Source organism: Oncorhynchus mykiss, chromosome 8 (genome assembly GCF_013265735.2).
Source record: "Oncorhynchus mykiss isolate Arlee chromosome 8, USDA_OmykA_1.1, whole genome shotgun sequence".
Taxonomy (NCBI): Eukaryota; Metazoa; Chordata; class Actinopteri; order Salmoniformes; family Salmonidae; genus Oncorhynchus; species Oncorhynchus mykiss.
The window spans coordinates 76,162,710-76,174,871 of record NC_048572.1 but is presented as its reverse complement, the minus strand read 5'-3'; the positions used below and the strand labels follow the sequence as shown (position 1 = coordinate 76,174,871).

Below are 12,162 nucleotides of genomic sequence, written 5' to 3'. Positions count from 1 at the left end.
TGGAGACTGGCTAGGCCACTCCAGGACCTTGAAATGCTTCTTACGAAGCCACTCCTTCGTTGCCCGGGCGGTGTGTTTGGGATCATTGTCATGCTGAAAGACCCAGCCACGTTTCATCTTCAATGCCCTTGCTGATGGAAGGAGGTTTTCACTCAAAATCTCACGATACATGGCCCCATTCATAGTTAAACACAACAGGACATCTGTGTAAGGGTTGGATATTATACTGTATATGACTACTCTGAGAGAGTGAGATGTCTGTCTGTCAGGCCTACCTAAACCAGGTTTAGATCCTTCCTCACCAACACACACACACACACACACACACAATGTACTCACACATGTACGTACACACATGCACGCACACACACCTTGTGGAGACACACAATTCAGTCCCATTCAAAATCCTATTTTCCCTAAACCTAACCCGTACTCTTACCTTAACCCAAAAACATAAACCTAATGCTAGCTCCTATCCCTAACCCTAGCTCCTAACCCTGAAATTCTAACACTAATATTAACCTTAACCCTAAACCCCTTAGAAATAGCATTTGACCTTGTAGGGACTAACAAAATGTCCTCAGTTGGTCAAATGTTTGTTTGTTTACTATTCTTGTAGGGACTCCTGTCCCCCACAAGAATAGTTAAACACATCAACAAACACACACACACGTACACACTGTTACACTGATGCATCTGTCACTGAATAGGTGTTGACACTCCAGAATTAATCTCTCCTTCCTCCATCAGTCGACCAAACATGCTAGTAATATACTAGTTTAGGTGGATTTAGTTTCACATTCTCACAGCTTTTAGTGTGTTTGGGGGGGCTCAGGCTGGGGGAGGGGCGGTTGGAACCGACAGTGAGAATATTAGCATGTCAAAATCCCCCTGCAACAATGATTCCCTTCTTTCTCTCGCTCTAACACTGCTTACTGAGTTCATAGCAGAAATAAAGATTTCTACACTCATTTACTCACTCTACCTCACTCCGCCTTCACACACACATACACACACGTGAGTTGTCTCCATAGACATTAAAACTAGTAGATAGTGATAGCGCTGACGTCAGTTTGAAGCATGTCATATTGCTGAATGGGGCTGATTGGCACCATAAAATCGCTAAGGATCATGGTGAAAGTGGCAGTATGGCACATCATGGTTGATGTAGTCCTTTTCATCCTGCCTGAGTGCGCGAGCCTTCTCATAGCCTGCCGGCCCGTGATTGGTCTGTGTCAGCACGTGGTCCTGTGTGAAGACAAATGTAGTAGTTAGAACACATCACTATTTAATAAAATATCTAGTAGTTAGAACACATCACTATTTAATTAAATATCTAGTAGTTAGAACGCATCACTATTTAATTAAATATCTAGTAGTTAGAACACATCACTATTTAATTAAATATCTAGTAGTTAGAACACATCACTATTTAATAAAATATCTAGTAGTTAGAACACATCACTATTTAATAAAATATCTAGTAGTTAGAACTCATCACTATTTAATTAAATATCACATTTTGTAGGGAACTTTAACATAATTCACCGTGGGGATCGAACTTGATTATAAACTAATTTTAAAGCCCAAAACAACATCTAAAAAAATCTGTCGATGGCCATTTATTTAGGCTTTCTAGTGCAGACCAGGGCTTTTGGCCTAGCTAGGTTGCAACACAGTAGCCGACCAGCAGAGCTCATGACTTCACACTCCAGACCGGATACTGGAGGCCTGGTTGTCTCCCCCCTACCTGCTTGGCTGGCAGCTTCAGCTGCTCTCATCAGGACATTGGATACAAAAGCCAAGAAACTGACTGTTTACAGTGTGTATCTACTGTCCTTCCTCCTCTGTCACTGTGTGCATTCCTGCCCTGCAGGATCTTATCAGGGGGCGGGTCTCCTGTCTCTCTGAGTCTGATGGATGACCCCGGAGCTATCAATCAAGGAGACACGCGATACCTGACCTGCCATTGACATGAAGAAAAAAAAACACACACTTACTCTCTCACACACACACAGTCTCTGTCGCTCACATACTCACACACATGCACAAACACACTGGCACACATACAACCATACGGGCATACATTTTGGCACACTGTGAGCTATTGAGGTGTAGCAGGAAGACAGGACACAATGCTGTGAGCTGGCTTTGTCTCCATCCCACCCTGCCCTCCTCCCTCTTCTCCACATTAAACAGAGGGCAGGTGACTGAAAGAGAGGGAGAGAGAATGAAGAGGGAGAGAATAAGAAAGGGATGTGCAGCCATAAACTCTCTCCCCCTCTCTCTCTACCATACCTGCTTTCTCAACCTCTTTGAAAAGCTAACTGACATTTACTCCTGAGGTGCTGACCTGTTGCACCCTCTATAACCACTGTGATTATTATTGAACCCTGCTGGTCATCTATGAACGTTTGAACATCTTGAGGAACGAGCCGGCGTTAATGGACCTTTTTGTTAGATATTACTGCCCTTTTGGAGCCAGGAACACAAGTATTTCACTAAACCTGCAATAGCATCAGATAAATATGTGTATTCGACCAATATCATTTGATTTGATGCATTATAATCTCCACCCGGCACAGCCAGAAGAGGACTCGCCACCCCTCACACCTGTGTGTGCGTGTTTTTATGCTATCAGTGCTTAATTGAGCTATAAAAAACAATAATCTTTAAAGCATTCCCTTGTGTTTGAGAGAGAGTGGACTGATAACCCCAATCCACAAAAGTGGAGACAAATTTGACCACAATAACTACCTTGGGATATGCGTCAAAAGCAACCTTGGGAAAATCCTCTGCATTATCATTAACATCAAACTTGTACATTTCCTCAGTGAAAACAATGTACATTGGTTCCTCCTTTAAAAGTTGCTTAATACTGCACATCCCATATGCATACAGTTATTTTTATCCTCCACTACACAATAAGCAAGTAAATAGTTAGCTAGCAATGCTACTTATACTACATTGCACGTAAAGGCAAGCTTACACAATTGTACATTCAATTTGCATTAAATGCTTTAGCTAGCTAGATTCTTTACATCCACTGTTTCCCACTGTTGCTGGTTTTCTCAGGAGTCACTAAAACATTTAACAACATGAATTGCAATGTCATACTCATGTAATAACACCAGCTAGCTAACTTGCTAATATTAGCTAGTCAGCTAACTTGATAAATAGCGATTTTCATAAATTAACTTTATGACAAAAATATGCACAATCATCTGTCTCTACGTTAACTAACGTATTCCTCTCAAGTGTAAATGTTTTGCTTGACTCGTTATGACGTTATAATTACTTACATTTGCTTCCACCGTAATGTTTTGTCAGCCATCTTTGCTGGAGAAAGTCACCAGGGACGGGTGGCTCGTGTCAAATTCGTCATTGGAACCACTCAATATGATTGGTCATATAAAAACCTTGGGACCCAAATGCATAATGGTGTTCTAACTCCCCCTTGTGGTGGTCTGGAGCAATGAAGCCGTGACGCTGGGTACCTCTATGTCCCGCGGTGCAATCTCGCAACTTTTAAAGGAGGAACCACTGTACTGAGCAAATGTCAAATTTATTTTTTACCAAATTACCGTACGATAGACCACGTATTCATCCAGCACACCCTAACTGACACAAACAAACCAAAACAAATGCAACGTCTTCTCATGCTTTTGTTGACTCAATTTGGCATGGTCTGCTATACAAATTAATGGAAAGTGGTGTTGGGGGAAAAACATACGACAATATAAAATCCATGTACACAAACAACAAGTGTGCGGTTAGAATTGGCAAAAAACACATTTCTTTCCCCAGGGTTGTGGGGTGAGACAGGGATGCAGCCACCTTATTCAACATATAAATCAACGAAATGGCGAGGGTACTAGAACAGTCTGCAGCACCCGACCTCACCCTACTAGAATCTGAAGTCAAATGAATACTGTTTGCTAATGATCAGGTGTTTCTGTCCCCAACCAATGAGGGTCTACAGCAGCACCTAGATCTTCTGCACAGATTCTGTCAGACCTGGGCCCTGACAGTAAATCTCAGTAAGACAAAAATAATGGTGTTCCAAAAAAGGTCCAGTTGCCAGGATCTCAAAGACAAATTCCATCTAGAGTTGCCCTAGAGCACACAAAAAACAATACATACCTCGGCCTAAACATCACAGCCACAGGTACCTTCCACAAAGCTGTGAACGATCTGAGAGACAAGGCAAGAAGGGCCTTCAATTAGGATCTGGCAAAAAACACTTGAATCAGTTATATAATCCATTGCCCTTTATGGTTGTGAGATCTGGGGTCCACTCACCAGAATTCTGCAAAAACATCCTTTGTGTACAATGTAAAACATCAAATAATGCATGCAGAGCAGAATTAGGCCGATACCCGCTAATGATCAAAATCCAGAAAAGAGTCGTTAAATTCTACAGCCACCTAAAAGGAAGCGTTTCCCAAACCTTCCATAACAAAGCCATCACCTACAGAGATATGAACCTGGATAAGAGTCCCGTAAGCACATATGTGACTCGTTTCAGGAAACTAAGCGTATGTTGCACTCCATTTGAATGTTTAAAAAAAATTAGGAATCAAAATGCGTTTTTTGGAAGAAATGCCTTCTGGAACATGTGAACTTCCATGTGTCTTAATAACAAACTTGCATGCCATCTGTAAATATGAATCTCAGTAAGACAAAAAGAATGGTGTTCCAAAAAAGGTCCAGTTGCCAGGACCTCAAATACAAATTCCAGAGTTGCCCTAGAGCACATAAAAAACAATATATACCTCGGCCTAAACATCACAGCCACAGGTAACTTCCACAAAGCTGTGAACGATCTGAGAGACAAGGCAAGAAGGGCCTTATATGCCATCGAAAGGAACAAAAAATGTGACATACCATTTAGGATCTGGCTAAAAACACTTGAATCTGTTATAGAATCCATTGCCCTTTATGGTTGTGAGGTCTAGGGTCTGCTCACCAACCAAGACTTCACAAAATGGGACAAACACCAATTGAGACTCCTCATGCAAAATTCTGGAAAAATATCCTCAGCGTACAACGTAAAACACCAAATAATGTACACAGAGCAGAATTAGACCGATACCCGCTAATACCCAAAATCCAGAAAATACATGTTAAATTCTACAACCACCTAAAAGGAAGTGATTCCAATACCTTCCATAACAAAGCCATCAACTACAGAGAAATTCACCTGGAGAAGAGCTCCCTAAGCAAGCTGGTACTGGGGTTCTGTACACAAACAGACCCCACAGAGCCCCAGGACAGCAACACAATTAGACTCAACCAAATCATGAGAAAACAAAAAGATAATTACTTGACACATTGGAAAGAATTAACAAAAAAACTGAGCAAACTATAATACTCCCTAATCAGAGAGTACACAGTAGCAGAATACCTGACCACTGTGACTGACCCAAAATTAACGAAAGCTTTGACTATGTACAGACTCAGTGAGCATAGCCTTGCTATTGAGAAAGGCCGCCATAGGCAGACCTGGCACTCAAGAGAAAGCCTATGTGCACACTGACCACAAAATGAGATGAAAACTGAGCTGCACTTCCCAACCTCCTGCAAAATGTATGACAATATTCGAGACTCATGTTTCCTTCAGATTACACTGACCCACAAAGAATTAGAAAACAAATCAAATGTTGATAAACTCCCATATCTATTGGGTGAAATACCAGCAGCACGATTTGTGACCTGTTGCCAAAAGAAAAAGGCAACCAGTGAAGAATAAGCACCATTGTAAATACAACCTATATTTCTTTATTTATTTTCCCTTTTTTATACTTTAACTATTTGCACATCGTCACAACACTGTATACAGACATGACTTCTGACATTTCTTTATTCTTTTGGAACTTGTGTGAGTGTAATATTTACTGTTCACTTTTTATTGTTTATTTCACTTGTTTATCCATTTCACTTGCTTTGGCAATGTAAACATATGTTTCCCATGCCAATAAAGCCCCTTGAATTGAATTGAGAGGCGATGTCAGCAGCAGAGTGTGAGAGGCAGCAGCAAGAAATGTGGAATAGTGAGAGAGAGAGAAAGAGAGAGCATTAGAGCGAAAGAAAGAGCGCAAAGGGAGAGAGCATGAAAGAGCAAGAGGATTAGAGAAAAGAGAGCATTAGAAAGAGTATTGGAGCGAGAGAGCATGAAAGAGCAAGAGGATTAGAGAAAGAGAGCATTAGAAAGAGTATTGGAGCAAGAGAGCATGAAAGAGCAAGAGGGTTAGAGAGAAAGGAAGAGAGAAAGGAAGAGAGCGAGGATTAGAGGGAAAGAAAGAAAGCATTACACAGAGAGAGAGAGAGAGAGAGGATTAGCGAGAGAGCATTAGAGAGTGAGCTTTAGATATAGAGGATTAAAGAGAAAGTGAGCATTCGAGAGAGAGAGGATTAGAGAGAGACATAGGATTAGAAAGAAGAGAGCATTAGAAAGAGAGTATTAGAGCGAGAGCATGAAAGAGCAAGAGGATTAGAGAGAAGAGTTAGAGAGAAAGGAAGAGAGCGAGGATTAGAGGGAAAGAAAGAAAGCATTACAGAGAGAGAGAGAGAGAGAGAGAGAGGATTAGCGAGAGAGCATTAGAGAGTGAGCTTTAGATATAGAGGATTAGAGAGAAAGTGAGCATTCGAGAGAGAGAGGATTAGAGAGGGAGAAAATCAGAAATGAAATGCTAAAAAACAGCACACCTGAGTTGCAAAATGCTGTGCTTAAATATTTCAACATGGTTTTAACTTCTGGCTGCTTCCCTGATGTCTGGAACCAGGGGCTCATCTCCCCTATCCACAACAGTGGAGACAAATCAGACCCCAATAATTACAGGGGAATTTGCGTAAACAGCAACTTGGGAAAGGTTTTCTGTAGCAAATCGGCAGTTTATCAAATACTTGTTCTCCCCACTGTACACCTTACACATTAACTAATAAAGTCTTTGCTCTCTTTATTGACTTTAAAAAAGTTTTCAATCCTATTTGGCATGAAGGGCATTTCTACAACATTCTCCAAAGTGGGCTTGGTGGTGAGGTGTATGACTTAATAAAATGTATGTACACAGAAAACAAGTGTGCAATAAAAATCTAAAACCAAAGAACATCATTATTATCACCACGTCGACGTGTGATACAAGGCTGCAGTTTGAGTCCAAATCTTTTCAACATTTATCTCAATGAATTAGCAGACATGTTGGACCATTCTGCAGCCCCAGGACTCACACTATTTGACACAAGAGGTAAAATACCTGATATATGCTGATAATTTGCTACTTCCATCACCAACCAAAGAAGGTCTTCAACAGAACCTGAGCAAGAGCAATATTGCCATAATTGGGCCCTGGCAGTACATTTCAAAAACGAAAATCATGATTTTTCACAAAATAAACAGATGTCAGAATCACAAATAGAAATCGAATTATAGAAATAGAAATTATAAATATAAATATTTCGCAACAAAGCCTCCTTCACTCACGCCGCCAAACCCTAGTAAAACTGACCATCCTACCGATCCTCGACTTTGGCAACGTCATCGACAAAATAGCTTCCAACACTCTACTCAGCAAACTGGATGCAGTCTATCACAGTGCCATTCATTTTGTTACTAAAGCACCTTATACCACCCACCACTGTGACCTGTATGCCCTAGTCGGGCTGGCCCTCGCTACATATTTGTGACCAGACCCATTGGCTCCAGGTCATCTATACGTCTATGCTAGGTAAAGCTCTGCCTTATCTCAGTTCACTGGTCACGATAACACCCATCTGTAGCACACGTTCCAGCAGGTATATCTCACTGATCATCCCCAAAGCCAACACCTCATTTGGCCGCCTTTCCTTCCAGTTTTCTCCTGCCAGTGACTGGAACGAATTGCAAAAATCGCTGTAGTTGGAGACTTTTATTTCCCTCACCAACTTTAAACATCAGCTATCTGAGCAGCTAACTGATCGCTGCAGCTGTACATAGTCCATCTGTAAATATCCCACCCAGTCTACCTACCTCATCCCCATACTGTTTTTATTTAATTTTCTGCTCTTTTGCACACCAGTATCTCTACTTGCACATCATCATCTGCTCATTTATCACTTGTGTTAATCTGCTAAATTGAAACTATTCGCTCCTATGGCCTATTTATTGCCTACCTCCTCATGCCTTTTGCACACACTGTATATAGACTTTATTTTTTCTACTGTGTCATTGGCTTGTTTATTGTTTACTCCATGTGTAACTCTGTGTTGTCTGTGTCACACTGCTTTGCTTTATCTTGGCCAGGTCGCAGTTGTAAATGAGAACTTGTTCTCAACCAGCCGACCTGGTGAAATAAAGGTGAAATAAATAGTATGGCAGTGAATAATCTCAAAGAAAAAGCCTGCAGAGAATTGTATGCAATAAAAATGAAATTATTCAATATCAACATCCCAATTAGAATTTGGACCAAAATAATTGACAGTGTAATCCTACCAATAGCTCTTTACAGAAGTGAGGTTTGGGGGCCAATCAATAAACTGGACTTTAATATGTGGGACAAACATCCAATTGAAGCCCTACATGCAGAATTCTGTCGGGAAAATTCTACAAGTCCAGAGAAATACACCAACTAATGCATGTATGGCAGAACTGGGCCGCTTTCCAGTGGTAATGAAAATTCTCAAAAGATCCTTCAAAATTTGGTTACATCCAAATTCAAGTCTGCAATTTAAAGCACTTCAAATCCAGGAGCTGAGCCCAGAAATGAGCCCTTTAGTCAGCTGGTCTTGGACCTAAACAACCAAGCTGACAACAGCACTGCTTCAAAAGAAAGAATTAAAATAAACAAAATCATGAACCAATCAAAGGACTCATTTACAACATTGGAAAAACCAAACAAAATCCCAAAGCCGACTAAATTGCTATCTGACCCTAAACAAAGAATATGCATTGGCTGATTTTCTCTACTCTGTCAGAGATACGAAGAAGAGACAGATCCTTACCAAGTACAGGCTGTTTCCACCAATTGGCAATAGAAACCGGCAGACATAAAAAGACATGACTACCCAAAGAGGAGTGTGTATGTGGTCACTGCGTGACAGGGGAGGTAGAAACAGAGATTAACTTTCTCCTTTACGGTGAGAAATATTCCTCACCAAGAGATTCATTTTTCACAGAAATGACTACATTTAAAAACTAAAAATACTCATGGGTGAAGGAGCAATGGCTCCTCTTGCAGCCAAATATGTATTTTCCTGCCATAGCCTGAGGGACACTGAATAATAACATCTGCATAGTAAACAGTAACTTACTTATTATTAGTATTATTGGTATTATTGTTATTACTATTATTACTGTTGTTTATCATTCCAAATAGCAGTGGTATGGGTAGTAGGGTGATGGTAATGATAGCAGTTCAGTGATGGTGGTGGTGGTAGTAGTAGTAATGATGATGGTAGTTGTAGTACTGATGTAATGGTGAAGAGACAGTTACTTAGTTATAAGTTAGTTTCATTTTCCATGTTTAGCTTTTTATATTTATTACATTTCTACTATTTCTGTTCTTTTTGTATATCATTATGTATTATTTACTACCATTTTATATTATTTTATTACAATGTATATTGTATACAATGTTGCTTTGGCAATATTGACACAATGTTTTTCGTGCCAATAAAGCAGCTTGAATTTGAAAGAGCATTAGTGAGAGCATTAGAGAGAGAGCATTAGTGAGAGAGCATTAGAGAGAGAGCATTAGTGAGAGAGCATTAGAGAGAGAGCATTAGAAAAAGAGAGAGAAAGCATTAGAGAGAAATAAAGCCAGAGGGCATTAGAGAGAGAGCATAAGAGAGCGATTATTAGAGAGAAAGGAAGAGCGAGCAATGGAGAGAAATAGAGGGCATTAGAAAGAGATTATTAGAGAGAAAGAAAGAGGGAGAGCATTGGAGAGAACTAGAGAGAGCATTAGAAAGAGAGATTATTAGAGAGAAGGAGAGGGCATTAGAGAGAGGGCATTAGACCGAGAGCATTAGTGAAAGAGAGAGAGGGCATTAGAGAGAGATAGAGAGAGAGGGCATTAGAGAGAGAGAGAGAGGGCGTTAGAAAGAGAGAGGGCATTATAGAGAGAGAGAGGGCATTAGAGAGTGAGAGGGGCATTAGAAAGAGAGAGAGGGAGGGAGGGGGTATGAGAGAGCGATAGAGGGCATTAGAGAGGAGAAAGAGAGATGATTTAAGAGCAAGAGAGAGCATTAGAAAGAGAGGGAGAGAGTATTAGAAAGAGAGGGAGAGAGCATTAGAAAGAAAGAGCAAAAGAAAGAAAGAGAGAGCATTAGAAAGAAAGGGAGGATTAGAGAAAGAGAGCACAGAGGGCATTAGAGAGAGAGGGGGCATTAGAGAGGGGGCGTTAGTGAGCATTAGAGCATTAGAGCGAGCGAGAGCATTAGAGCGAGCGAGAGCATTAGAGAGAGCGAGAGCATTAGAGAGAGCGGGAGCATTAGAGAGAGAGAGCGCATTTGAGGGGGAGCGCATTAGAGAGGGAGAGAGATTATTAGACAGAGCATTAGAGAGAGCGAGCATTAGATAGAGCGAGAGCATCAGAGAGAGAGATCATAAGAGAGAGCATTAGAGAGAAGGAGAGAGAGCATTAGAGAGAGAGAGCATTAGAGAAAGAGAGAGAGCATTAGAGAGAGCGAGAGCATTACAGAGAGCGAGAGCATTAGAGCGAGCGAGAGCATTGGAGCGAGTGAGAGCATTGGAGCGAGCGAGAGCATTAGAGAGATAGAGCGAGAGCATTAGAGAGATAGAGAAAGAGCATTAGAGAGATAGAGAGAGAGAGCATTGGAGAGAGAGAGCATTGGAGAGAGAGAGAGCATCGGAGAGAGAGAGCATTGGAGAGAGAGGGCATTGGAGAGAGAGGGCATTGGAGAGAGAGGGCATTTGAGAGAGAGAGAGCATTAGCGAGAAAGAGAGTGCATTAGAAAGAGAGAGCATTAGAGAGAAAGAGAGAGTATTAGAGGTAATTACAGAGATAATTACAGAGTAATTACAGGGACCATAGGAATACTTCCTATGCTGATGAGTGTGTCATTCTGTCATCACCCCCCAACACACACACACACACACACACACACACACACACACACACACACACAAACACTGTTACCCCCACTTTTCTCACACACCATGAGGGTTATGTCAAACTAAGTAGTATGTCAATGCATTTGTTGATGGAATGACAAGTCATTGAATCTGTCTCTCTGCAGCATGTAAGGTTGGTTTCTACAGAGCTGTGTCTACAGACGGAGCATGTTCTGAGTGTCCTCCACACAGTCACTCAGAGAAAGCAGGGGCTACTGTCTGTGACTGCAACCCAGGATACTACCGCTCTGAGACGGACCCTGCATCTATGCCCTGCACACGTAAGAACACATGAACGCACACACACTGTATTTCCTCATAGGGGTATCTCACACACTGTATTTCCTCATAGGGGTATCTCACACACTGTATTTCCCCATAGGGGTATCTCACACACTGTATTTCCTCATAGGGGTATCACACACACTGTATTTCCCCATAGGGGTATCTCACACACTGTATTTCCCCATAGGGGTATCACACACACTGTATTTCCCCATAGGGGTATCTCACACACTGTATTTCCCCATAGGGGTATCTCACACACTGTATTTCCTCATAGGGGTATCTCACATACTGTATTTCCCCATAGGGGTATCTCACACACTGTATTTCCCCATAGGGGTATCTCACACACTTTATTTCCCCATAGGGGTATCTCACACACTGTATTTCCTCATAGGGGTATCTCACACACTGTATTTCCTCATAGGGGTATCTCACACACTGTATTTCCTCATAGGGGTATCTCACACACTGTATTTCCTCATAGGGGTATCTCACACACTGTATTTCCCCATAGGGGTATCTCACACACTGTATTTCCCCATAGGGGTATCTCACACACTGTATTTCCTCATAGGGGTATCTCACACACTGTATTTCCCCATAGGGGTATCTCACACACTGTATTTCCCCATAGGGGTATCTCACACACTTTATTTCCCCATAGGGGTATCTCACACACTGTATTTCCCCATAGGGGTATCTCACGCACTGTATTTCCCCATAGGGGTATCTCACACACTGTATTTCCCCATAGGGGTATC

The 12,162-nt window shown here is 41.5% G+C and overlaps 1 protein-coding gene across 1 annotated transcript in view; it reads left to right on the top strand.

Annotated features, from left to right (window-relative positions):
- The window catches only part of LOC110530647 (ephrin type-A receptor 4-like), a 52,522-nt gene that overhangs the window by 20,426 nt on the left and 19,934 nt on the right, over positions 1 to 12,162 (top strand). The window contains exon 5 of the mRNA XM_021613863.2: positions 11,239 to 11,394. Within this exon, the coding sequence (XP_021469538.1) occupies positions 11,239 to 11,394 (156 nt within the window). The remainder of the gene's footprint in view (positions 1 to 11,238; positions 11,395 to 12,162) is intronic.